This window comes from Oncorhynchus clarkii, chromosome 14, assembly GCF_045791955.1.
Source record: "Oncorhynchus clarkii lewisi isolate Uvic-CL-2024 chromosome 14, UVic_Ocla_1.0, whole genome shotgun sequence".
NCBI lineage: Eukaryota > Metazoa > Chordata > Actinopteri > Salmoniformes > Salmonidae > Oncorhynchus > Oncorhynchus clarkii.
In genome coordinates this window covers 32819007-32832218 of record NC_092160.1, presented here as the reverse complement: position 1 = coordinate 32832218, position 13212 = coordinate 32819007, and the positions used below count along the sequence as shown (strand labels likewise).

The 13212-nt window shown below is 42.9% G+C and overlaps 1 protein-coding gene across 1 annotated transcript in view; it reads left to right on the top strand.

The window, feature by feature from the left end:
• The window catches only part of LOC139366527 (glutamate receptor 3-like), a 233824-nt gene that overhangs the window by 157673 nt on the left and 62939 nt on the right, over positions 1–13212 (top strand). The window contains exons 5-6 of the mRNA XM_071104130.1: positions 2185–2238; positions 7734–7895. Coding sequence (XP_070960231.1) covers positions 2185–2238; positions 7734–7895 — 216 coding nt within the window. The remainder of the gene's footprint in view (positions 1–2184; positions 2239–7733; positions 7896–13212) is intronic.

Below are 13212 nucleotides of genomic sequence, written 5' to 3'. Positions count from 1 at the left end.
TGTCTTAGAGGTGTGTGCCAGGTGGGAAGCAGGGGGCTGGCTGCTTCTGTGGCCAGCGCTGGGGCAGCTGTGAGGAGGCCTGCAGGTCTAGTGTTGTAGCCAAGGGGATCACAGGGTGGAGGTGTGGGTGGTGTCCAAAACCTCCAGGCTAGAGCCAAAGGTCAAGGACGCTCTCATTGGCACCCTATTCACTATATAGTGCACTACTTTTGACCAGGGTCCATAGGGTAGTGCACTACTTTTGACCAGGACCCATAGGGAATAGGGTGCACTACTTCTGACCAGGGTCCATAGGGTAGTGCACTACTTCTGACCAGGGTCCTCTTCTCTCACAACCATTTTGTGTTGGATTTTGAACTTCGGCAAAACGAGTTGTGTCCTAAATCAGACTTGCACTACTTGATGATTTTGACAGATATTAGCAATAAACATGATAATAATCACAGTAGTATGTTCATCTCCTATTGTGCTTTTTCTGGTTCTGAATACCTAAATACCAGGCATTGTTCTGCATCAAAAAGGGGCGTGGCAGGGGGGGCGTGGCAGTGAGGGTGTGGTCAGGCAGGGGGTGTGGCGGGGGGGTGGTAATGGGTGTGGTCAGGCCATTGCATGCCAGAAATGTTGAGATCATTTTAGAGGCCCCATCTTTGCGATATGTAGGCATGACTAGTTCTGTCAAGAGATCAGAAGGACTGAAAGGAATTAAATAATTGAGTGTTTTTTTTTCTGAAATTGGATGAAAATGTGTTTTAATAACAACACAGCTTCAGTAATGTCTGAGTGAAGAATGCCTGGGGATGTGGGAAATGGGTGATCAGCAGTACCTCTTAGTTCCCCCTCTCATCATGTGTCTGCTGGGAAGTGGGCTGCCTATACGAAGCGTCACCAGAGAATCGACTTCTCTAAATTGAAAACATATATCATTTTCTGTCACTTATTTCTGCAGAGAAAATAAAAACCCAGATGTAAACCACAAGAGGTTGGTTTGAGTCAGTAGAAGTAAAGAACAAGCTATTTAAGACGTCAGGTTACCAGGCTCAGATCCAGGGAGAAATCTAGTGGCTACATTGACTGTTTGTTTTAGCGAATGGGGCAGGACTCAGAACATGTTCTGACACACTAGTTCTACCATGGACTCGAGTGTTTGCAGAACACTGATGAAAACTCAGACGTGTTTGTCAATCTCGTCATTGCATCCATCCAGACTCTGAAATTCTGGCTGCCTGTATCAGTCTGTGGGTGAGTGGGCTCTCCATCAGAAATAACAGACCTCATAATGACCATGCTGTATTCACAAATGCATGTATGGCTTGTGATATAGAGATTATAACTGAATAGCCTGTATCATGACTGACTGGCCTGTATCACGACTGACTGGCCTGTATCATGACTGACTGGCCTGTATCACGACTGACTAACCTGTATCATGATTGACTAGCCTGTGTCATGATTGACTAGCCTGTATCATGACTGACTAACCTGTGTCATGATTGACTAGCCTGTGTCATGATTGACTAGCCCGTATCATGACTGACTAACCTGTATAATGACTGACTGGCCTGTATCATGGCTGACTAGCCTGTGTCATGATTGACTAGCCTGTATTATGACTGACTGGCCTGTATCACGATTGACTAACCTGTGTCATGATTGACTAGCCTGTATCATGATTGACTAACCTGTGTCATGATTGACTAACATGTGTCATGATTGACTAGCCTGTATCATAACTGACTTGCCTGTGTCATGATTGACTAGCCCGTATCATGATTGACTAGCCTGTATCATGACTGACTGGCCTGTATCATGATTGACTAGCCCGTATCATGACTGACTGGCCTGTGTCATGACTGACTGGCCTGTGTCATGATTGACTAGCCTGTGTCATGATTGACTAACCTGTATCATGATTGACTAACTTGTGTCATGATTGACTAACCTGTATCATGACTGACTAGCACGTATCATGATTGACTAGCCTTTATCATGATTGACTAGCTCTGGGGTGATGTTTCCCCTAGCAACAGATTTAATATGAGCCTCCTCCAAACCTAACCTTAACCATCAGTGGGGGAAATGCTAAACTGACCCAAAATCAGCATATAGGGGCAACTTCATCCTACACCCCAAGACACAGCTCAGTCAACACTGGTTGGCTCACCTTTGTATTGATCTCTCCTACAGGTGGTCTCTCTGGGGAAGAACGCCCGTGGATACCACTACATCCTGTCTAACTTGGTGAGTCAATATACAGTACCAGTCAAAAGTTTGGACACACTTACTCATTCAAGGGTTTTTATTTATTTTTTACCATTTTCTACATTGTACATCAAAACAATGAAATTACACATATGGAATCATTTGGTAACCAGAAAAGTGTTAATCAAATCAAAACATACTTTATAATTCTTCTTCTTCTAAGTAATCACCTTTTGCCTTGATGACAGCTTTGAACACTTGGCATTCTCTCAACCTGCTTCATGGGGAACGTTTTTCCAACAGTCTTGAAGGAGTTCCCACATATGCTGAGCAGGAGTTCCCACATATGCTGCCTTTCCTTCACTCTGCGGTCCGACTCATCCCAAAACATCTCAATTGGGTTGAGGTCGGGTGATTGTGGAGGCCAAGTAACCCGATGCAGCCCTACATTACTCTCTGTCTTGGTCAAATAGCCCTTACACAGCCTCGAGGTGTGTTGGGTCATTGTCCTGTAGAAAAACAAATGATAGTTCCACTAAGCCCAAACCAGATGGGATGGCATATCACTGCAGAATGCTATGGTAGCCATGCTGGTTAAGTGTGCTTTGGAGTCTTAAAAAAACACAAAGTGGTACCAGCAAAGCTGAGGTGCAGTTAACTCTAATTAACTTATCCTTGGCAGCAGAGGTAACTCTAATTAACTTATCCTTGGCTGCAGAGGTAACTCTAATTAACTTATCCTTGGCAGCAGAGGTAATTCTGGGTATTCCTTTCCTGTGGCTGTCCTCATGAGAGCTAGTTTCATCATAGCTCTTGATGGTTTTTGCAACTGCACTTGAAGAAACTTTCAAAGTTCTTGAAATGTTCCTGATTGACTGACCTTCATGTCTTAAAGTAATGATGGGCTGTCATTTCTCTTTGCTTATTTGAGCTGTTCTTGCCATAATTTGGACTTGATCTTTTACCAAATAGGGCTATAATCTTCTGTATACCACCCCTACTATCTCACGACACAACTGATTGGCTCAAACGGATTAAGAAGAAAATAAATTCCACAAATTAACTTTTAAAAATGCATTCCAGGTGACAACCTCATGAAGCTGGTTGAGAGAGTGGCAAGAGTGTTCAAAGCTGTCATCAAGGCAAAGGGTGGCTACTTTGAAGAAGCTAAAATCTAAAATATATTTTGATTTGTGTAACACTTTTCTGGTTACGACATGATTCCATATGTGTTATTTCATAGGTGTGATGTCTCATTATTATTCTACAATGTAGAAAATAGTAAAATAAAGAAAACCCTTGAATGAAAAGGGGTGTCCAAACTTTTGACTGGTACTGTAAACAGTTAATCGGAAGTTTACATACACCTTAGCCAAATACATTTAATAAACTCAGTTTTTCACACTTTCTGACATTTAACCCTAGTAAAAGTGCCATGTCTTAGGTCCGTTAGGATCACCACTTTATTTTAAGAATGTGAAATGTCCGAATAATAGTCGAGAGAATTATTTATTTTAGCTTTTGTTTTTTTCATCACAATCCCAGTGGGTCAGAAGTTTACATACACTCAATTAGTATTTGGTAGCATTGCCTTTAAATTGTTTAACTTGGGTCAAGCTTTTCGGGTAGACTTGCACAAGCTTCCCACAATAAGTTGGGTGAAATTTGGCCCATTCCTCCTGACAGAGTGTCACGGTTGTGAGGAAAGACGTGATTTGAGTTCCACATATTTATTTAGAGTGAAACTTCTAAACAAAACAATAAACAAACGCAGGCCGTGAACAAACACATCAGCACTCAACAAAACAAGATCCCACAAAGCAGGTGGGAGGAAGGGCTTCCTAAATATGATCCCCAAATAGAGGCAACGATTACCAGCTGCCTCTAATTGGGAACCATGCCAACCAACAACATAGAAAATAAATGACTAGAACACCTCCCTAGTCACGCTCTGACCTAAACACCAAAGAGAACCGAGGGCTCTCTATGGTCGGGGCCTGACACATAGCTGGTGTAACTGAGTCAGGTTTATAAGCCTCCTTGCTCGTACATGCTTTTTCAGTTCTGCCCACAAATTTTCTATAGGATTGAGGTCAGGGCTTTGTGATGGCCACTCCAATACCGTGACTCTGTTGTCCTTAAGCCACTTTGCCACGACTTTGGAAGTATGCTTGGGGTCAATGTTCATTTGGAAGACCCAAGATTTAACTTCCTGACTGATGTCTTGAGATGTTGCTTCAATATAGCCACAACATTTTCCTCCCTCATGATGCCATCTATTTTGTGAAGCGCACCAGTCCCTCCTGGAGCAAAGCACCCCTACAACATGATGCTGCCAACCCCGTGCTTCACAGTTGGGATAGTGTTCTTCGGCTTGCAAGCCTCCCCCTTTTTCCTCCAAACATAGCAATGGTCATTATGGCCAAACAGTTCTATTTTTGTTTCATCAGACCAGAGGACATTTGTCCAAACAGTACGATCTTCGTCCCCATGTGCAGTTGCAAACCGTAGTCTGGCTTTTTTTATGGCAGTTTAGGAGCAGTGGCTTCTTCCTTGCTGAGCGGCCTTTCGGGTTATGTCGATACAGGACTTGTTTTACTGTGGATATAGATACTTTTGTACCTGTTTCCTCCAGCATCTTCACAAGGTCCTTTGCTGCTGTTCTGGGATTGATTTGCACTTTTCGCACCAAAGTACGTTCATCTCTAGGAGACAAAACGCGTCTCCTTCCTGAGCGGTATGAAGGCTGTGTGGTCCCATAGTGTTTATACTTGCATACTATTGTTTGTACAGATGAATGTGGTACGTTCAGGCATTTGGACATTTCTCCCAATGATGCACCAGACTTGTGGAGGTCTACAATATTTTTTCTGAGGTCTTGGCTGATTTCTTTTGATTTTTCCATGATGTCAAGCAAAGAGGCACTGGGTTTGAAGGTAGGCCTTGAAATACATCCACAGGTACACCTCCAATTGACTCAAATGATGTCAATTAGCCTATCAGAAGCTGCTAAAGCCATGACATCATTTTCTGGAATTGTCCACGCTGTTTAAAGGCGCAGTCAACTTGGGGTATGTAAACTTCTGACCCACTGAATTTGTGATACAGTGAATGCACAAAGTAGATGTCCTAACCGACTTGCCAAAACTATAGTTTGTTAACAAGAAACTTATTTTAATGATTCCAACCTAAGTGTATGTAAACTTCCGACTTAAACTGTATATATATACACTTTGTATTCTGACATTGTTTTTTCCTAATATTTCTATATATCTTTATTACATTATTTTACTTTGTGTGTATTGATAAATATTACTCCACTGATAGAGCTAGGAACACAAGCATTTTTCTGCCTCCTATCTCCTTGCTTCCATCTGAAAATGTATTGGAGAAGAAGGTCATAGGGGAGGGACATAGTTATTTCAAACTCAACCGTTTGGATGTAGTGTCTGATCTTCTGTCATCAGAGGGATAAAGTGGAACCTTGTAGTTTCAGGTTGACTCCTGTATTATTAAGATGAGAGCAAGGGCCCTCTCCTTTCCCCTCCCCTCCCATTCTCCTCTCCTCTCCTTTCCCCTCCCCTCCCATTCTCTTCTCCTTTCCTCTCCTCTCCTCTCCTCTCCCCTCCCATTCTCCTCTACTCTACTCTACTCTAATCTCCTCTCCCCTCCCATTCTCCTCTCCTCTCCTCTCCTCTCCTCTCCTCTCCTCTCCTCTCCTCTCCTCTCCTCTCCTCTCCTCTCCTCTCCTCTCCTTTCCCCTCCCATTCCCCTCTCCTCTCCTCTCCTCTTCCCTCCCATTCCCCTCTCCTCTCCTTTCATCTCCTCTGCCCTCCCATTCCCCTCTCCTCTCCTTTCCTCTCCTCTCCCTTCCCATTCCCCTCTCCTCTCCTCTCCTCTCCTTTCCCCTCCCATTCCCCTCTCCTCTCCTTTCATCTCCTCTCCCCTCCCATTCCCCTCTCCTCTCCTTTCCTCTCCTCTCCCCTCCCATTCCCCTCTCCTCTCCTCTCCTTTCCTCTCCCCTCCCATTCCCCTCTCTTCTCCCCTCCCATTCCCCTCCTCTCTCCTCTCTTCTCCTGTCCTGTTGTTCTCTCTCCACTGTGTCCCTGACTTTAAAAGTCCCCATTATGCACAAGTCACAGACACATGCCCTTGTACTCCATAACATGATGCTGTACACTGAAACTAGCAATTTTACCATGAAAAGAAAGCTCACTCTGACATGACTCCTCCCATTCCCCTTTCCTCTCCTCTCCCCTCCCATTCCCCTCTCCTCTCCTTTCCTCTCCTCTCCCTTCCCATTCCCCTCTCCTCTCCTTTCCCCTCCCATTCCCCTCTCCTCTCCTTTCATCTCCTCTCCCCTCCCATTCCCCTCTCCTTTCCTCTCCTCTCCCCTCCCATTCCCCTCTCCTCTCCTTTCCTCTCCTCTCCCCTCCCATTCCCCTCTCCTCTCATCTCCTTTCCTCTCTCCTCCCATTCCCCTCTCCTCTCCCCTCCCATTCCCCTCCTCTCCCCTCTCTTCTCCTGTCCTGTTGTTCTCTCTCCACTGTGTCCCTGACTTTAAAAGTCCCCATTATGCACAAGTCACGGACACATGCCCTTGTACTCCATAACATGACGCTGTACTCTGAAACTAGCAATTTGACCATGAAAAGAAAGCTCACTCTGACATGACTCCAGGAGGCACTGTGTAATTTGACGGCAGTTGGAGCCGCCGGCTTGTCAGAATACATTACAATACGTTTGATTCTCTGGGAGGATGGACTAAGCCATCAACCAGGAGAAAAGGTGTTGTTGTGTTGTTGTACCATATCTTAATTCCATTGCGCAGTACCGTATGTAGAAGAGACACTGTTCAAAGAAACATAGACCTCCATTTTATTATGGCTGAAAATAAAATGTTATTCCTTTCTGTGACTATTGACTACCTTGTAGGGTCGAATACTCTTCACTGAGTTATATTGAGTAGCTAGATTTATGACATCCTTCCTCGTGCAACATTCAGGGTGGTTTTCATATCCCAAAACACAATTTCAAGGTGATTCCTTTAAAATTTTATTGAAAACGTTATGCTTTTGGACCCTGAGTTTTCTCTCTCTCTCTCTCTCTCTCTCTCTCTCTCTCTCTCTCTCTCTCTCTCTGTCTCTCTCTCTCTCTCTATGTCTCTCTCTCTCTCTCTCTCTCTCTCTCTCTCTCTCTCTCTCTCTCTCTCTCTCTCTCTGCCTCTCTCTCTCTCTATGTCTCTCTCTCTCTCTCTCTGTCTCTCTCTCTCTATCTCTCTCTCTATCTGTCTCTCTGTCTATCTCTGTCTCTCTCTCTATCTCTCTCTGCCTCTCTCTCTCTCTGTATCTCTCTCTCTGCCTCTCTCTCTCTGTCTCACTGTCTGTCTCTCTCCCTCTCTCTATCTCTCTCGCTTTCTCTCTCGCTTTCTCTCTCTCTTTCTCTCTCTCTCTCTGTTTCTCTCCCTGTCTCTCTCCCTCCATCCTTCTCTCCCTGTCTCCGTCCATGCCTCCCTCCTCTCTCTCTGATGTCAGGGTTTCTCCAATGTGAGCTTGGACAAGGTCTTCCAAGGCGGGGCCAACATATCAGGCTTCCAGATAGTGAGCCATGAGAACCCCATCGTTCAGCAGTTCCTACAGCGCTGGGAGAGACTGGATGAAAGGGAATTCCCAGAGGCCAAGAACACCCCGTTAAAGGTACCTACTGCAGACTACAGAACAGCAGCCAAGCCTTTCATGATGTACTGTTATGTATGCAAAACTGAATGTATCTCTCTCTTCTTTTGGATAGAGAGCTCTCCCTCTTGTCCTTCTCCTCTCAGCCTCTGTCACTCTCCCATTCTCTTTCTTCTCACATTCCTTTCTCACTTTGTTTCCTCTCCTTCTCCTCTCTTCTCACTTTTGTTTCCTCTCCTTCTCCTCTCTTCTCACTTTCGTTTCCTCTCCTTCTCCCCTCTTCTCACTTCCGTTTCCTCTCCTTTTCCTCTCTTCTCACTTTCGTTTCCTCTCTTTCTCCTCTCTTCTCACTTTCGTTTCCTCTCCTTCTCCTCTCTTCTCACTTTCGTTTCCTCTCCTTCTCTCTTCTCACTTTCGTTTCCTCTCCTTCTCCTCTGTTCTCACTTTCGTTTCCTCTCCTTCTCCTCTCTTCTCACTTTCGTTTCCTCTCCTTCTCCTCTTTTCTCACTTTCGTTTCCTCTCCCTCTCCTCTCTTCTCACTTTTGTTTCATCTCCTTCTCCTCTCTTCTCACTTTCGTTTCCTCTCCTTCTCCTCTCTTCTCACTTTCGTTTCCTCTCCTTCTCCTCTTTTCTCACTTTCGTTTCCTCTCCTTCTCCTCTCTTCTCACTTTTGTTTCCTCTCCTTCTCCTCTCTTCTCACTTTCGTTTCCTCTCCTTCTCCTCTCTTCTCACATTCGTTTCCTCTCCTTCTCCTCTCTTCTCACTTTCGTTTCCTCTCCTTCTCCTCTCTTCTCACTTTCGTTTCCTCTCCTTCTCCTCTTTTCTCACTTCTTCTCCTCTCAGTATGTCACTTTCCCATTCTCTTTCTTTTTTCATTTCTCTCCTTCCCTTCCCCAACGATCGATATATTGATAGGCAGATGTGAAGCAAGGTTATAGCACAGCTTCAATGAACATCTAATTAAACAATGACCAAGGAAGAAATGGGTTTGAAATTACACTTAATTGTCCCCCACGATGAAATCAGGGAAGGAACTGTGAATCTGTCTCTGTCCGGTAGTACATTTGTACGTTAGTCACATGCAACATCACAGATAGCACTGGCCCGATTTTGACAAAACTTGGGTGAATGATACGTTTTGCCATAGAGAACTGGTATTTACAAGAACACACTGATTGTCCCAAGGAGTGCGCTATAGTAATTCATTCAAATGTATATATCAAATCAAATTATATTTGTCAAATGCTTTGTAGACAACAGGTATATTTAAAGATAAGATAAAAGTACAAACTGAACATGTATGTATTTGTCATATGCTTGGTAAACAACAGGAGTAGACTAACAGTGAAATGCTGACTGATGGATCCTTTTCCAACCATACAGAGAGGAAGATAAGAGGAAAATATAAATAGTGACATGAGGAATAAATGCACAGTGAATAACGAGAAGAAAATAGCATGGCAATAGACAGAGAGTAGTAAATAACATGGCTACATACAGGAAGTAGAACATAACATGGCTATATACAGGAAGTAGAACATAACATTGCTATATACAGGAAGTAGAACATAACATGGCTACATACAGGAAGTAGAACATAACATGGCTATATACAGGAAGTAGAAAATAACATGGCTATATATAGGAAGTAGTAAATAACATGGCTACATACAGGAAGTAGTAAATAACATGGCTACATACAGGAAGTAGAACATAACATGGCTATATACAGGAAGTAGAACATAACATTGCTATATACAGGAAGTAGAACATAACATGGCTACATACAGGAAGTAGAACATAACATGGCTATATACAGGAAGTAGAAAATAACATGGCTATATATAGGAAGTAGTAAATAACATGGCTACATACAGGAAGTAGTAAATAACATGGCTACATACAGGAAGTAGAACATAACATGGCTATACACAGGAAGTAGAAAATAACATGGCTATATATAGGAAGTAGAAAATAACATGGCTACATACAGGAAGTAGAAAATAACATGGCTATATATAGGAAGTAGAAAATAACATGGCTACATACAGGAAGTAGAAAATAACATGGCTATATATAGGAAGTAGAAAATAACATGGCTACATACAGGAAGTAGAAAATAACATGGCTATATACAGGAAGTAGAAAATAACATGGCTATATACAGGGAGTAGAAAATAACATGGCTATATACAGGAAGTAGAAAATAACATGGCTACATACAGGAAGTAGAACATAACTTGGCTATATATAGGAAGAAGTAAATAACATTGCAGACTGTAGGCAACTAAGGTCACAGTTATGAAAACTTAGGACACTAAAGAGACCTTTCTACTGACTCTGAAAAATACCAAAATAAATATGCCCAAGGTCCCTGCTCATCTGTGTGAGCGTGCCTTAGGCATGCTGCAAGGAGGCATGAGGACTGCAGATGTGGCCAGGGCAATGAATTGCAATGTCCGTACTGTGAGACGCCTAAGACAGTGCTACAGGGAGACAGGACGGACAGCTGATCGTCCTCGCAGTGGCAGACCACGTGTAACAACACCTGCACAGGATCGGTACATCCGAACATCACACCTGTGGGACAGGTACAGGATTGCAACAACAATTGCCTGAGTTACACCAGGAATGCACAATCCCTCCATCAGTGCTCAGACTGTCCTCAATAGGCTGAGAGAGGCTGGACTGAGGGCTTGTAGGCCTGTTGTAAGGCAGGTCCTCACCAGACATCACCGGCAACAACGTCGCCTATGGGCACTAACCCACCATCGCCGATTCAGACAGGACTATCAAAAAGTGTTCTTCACTGATGAGTCGCGGTTTTGTCTCACCGGGGGGGATGGTCGAAGGAATGAGGGTTACACCCAGGCCTGTACTCTGGAGGGATTGAGTTGGAGGTGGAGGGTCCGTCATGTTCTGGGGCGGTGTGCCAGAGCGTTATCGGACTGAGCTTGTTGTCATTGCAGACAATCTCAACGCTGTGCGTTACAAGGAAGACATCCTCCTCCCTCATGTGGTACCCTTCCTGCAGGCTCATCCTGACATGACACTCCAGCATGACAATGCCACCAGCCATACTGCAAGACAGGAATGCCAGTATTCTGCCATGGCCAGTGAAGAGCCCAGATCTCAATCCCATTGATCACGTCTGGGACCTGTTGGATCAGAGGGTTAGGTCTAGGGCCATTCCCCACCTTTGTTCAGGGACACATTATTCCATTTATGTTAGTCACATGTCTGTGGAACTTGTTCAATTTATGTCTCAGTTGTTGAATCTTGTTATGTTCTTACAAATACAGTGCCTTGCGAAAGTATTCGGCCCCCTTGAACTTTGCGACCTTTTGCCACATTTCAGGCTTCAAACATAAAGATATAAAACTGTATTTTTTTGTGAAGAATCAACAACAAGTGGGACACAATCATGAAGTGGAACGACATTTATTGGATATTTCAAACTTTTTTAACAAATCAAAACTGAAAAATTGGGCATGCACATTTTTCAGCTCCCTTAAGTTAATACTTTGTAGCGCCACCTTTTGCTTCGATTACAACTGTAAGTCGCTTGGGGTATGTCTCTATCAGTTTTGCACATCGAGAGACTGAAATTTTTTCCCATTCCTCCTTGCAAAACAGCTCGAGCTCAGTGAGGTTGGATGGAGAGCATTTGTGAACAGCAGTTTTCAGTTCTTTCCACAGATTCTTGATTGGATTCAGGTCTGGACTTTGACTTGGCCATTCTAACACCTGGATATGTTTATTTTTGAACCATTCCATTGTAGATTTTGCTTTATGTTTTGGATCATTGTCTTGTTGGAAGACAAATCTCCGTCCCAGTCTCAGGTCTTTTGCAGACTCCATCAGGTTTTCTTCCAGAATGGTCCTGTATTTGGCTCCATCCATCTTCCCATCAATTTAAACCATCTTCCCTGTCCCTGCTGAAGAAAAGCAGGCCCAAACCATGATGCTGCCACCACCATGTTTGACAGTGGGGATGGTGTGTTCAGCTGTGTTGCTTTTACGCCGAACATAACGTTTTGCATTGTTGCCAAAAAGTTCAATTTTGGTTTCATCTGACCAGAGCACCTTCTTCCACATGTTTAGTGTGTCTCCCAGGTGGCTTGTGGCAAACTTTAAACGACACTTTTTATGGATATCTTTAAGAAATGGCTTTCTTCTTGCCACTCTTCCATAAAGGCCAGATTTGTGCAATATACGACTGATTGTTGTCCTATGGACAGAGTCTCCCACCTCAGCTGTAGATCTCTGCAGTTCCTCCAGAGTGATCATGGGCCTCTTGGCTGCATCTCTGATCAGTCTTCTCCTTGTATGAGCTGAAAGTTTAGAGGGACGGCCAGGTCTTGGTAGATTTGCAGTGGTCTGATACTCCTTCCATTTCAATATTATCGCTTGCACAGTGCTCCTTGGGATGTTTAAAGCTTGGGAAATATTTTTGTATCCAAATCCGGCTTTAAACTTCTTCACAACAGTATCTCGAACCTGCCTGGTGTGTTCCTTGTTCTTCATGATGCTCTCTGCGCTTTTAACGGACCTCTGAGACTATCACAGTGCAGATGCATTTATACGGAGACTTGATTACACACAGGTGGATTGTATTTATCATCATTAGTCATTTAGGTCAACATTGGATCATTCAGAGATCCTCACTGAACTTCTGGAGAGAGTTTGCTGCACTGAAAGTAAAGGGGCTGAATAATTTTGCACGCCCAATTTTTCAGTTTTGATTTGTTAAAAAAGTTTGAAATATCCAATAAATGTCGTTCCACTTCATGATTGTGTCCCACTTGTTGTTGATTCTTCACAAAAAAATACAGTTTTATATCTCTATGTTTGAAGCCTGAAATGTGGCAAAAGGTCGCAAAGTTCAAGGGGGCCGAATACTTTCGCAAGGCACTGTATTTACACATGTTACGTTTGCTGAAAAAAAACCACAGTTGACAGTGAGAGGACTTTTTTTGTTGTTGCTGAGTTTAGGAAGTAAAAAATAGCATGTATATATATAGGAAGTAGTAAATAACATGACAATATATTGGAAATAGTAAATAACATGTCTATACACAGGAAGTAGAAAATCAATTTTATATATAGGAAGTGGTAAATAACATGTTTATATCCAGGAAGTAGAACATAATGTGTGTATATATATATATATATATATATATATATATATATATATATATATATATATATATATATATAGGAAGTAGACAATAATATGTATAGGAAGTAGTAAATAACATGGATATATACAGGAAGAATTAAATAACATGTTTAAATACATGAAGTAGAAAATAATGTATATATATATATATATATA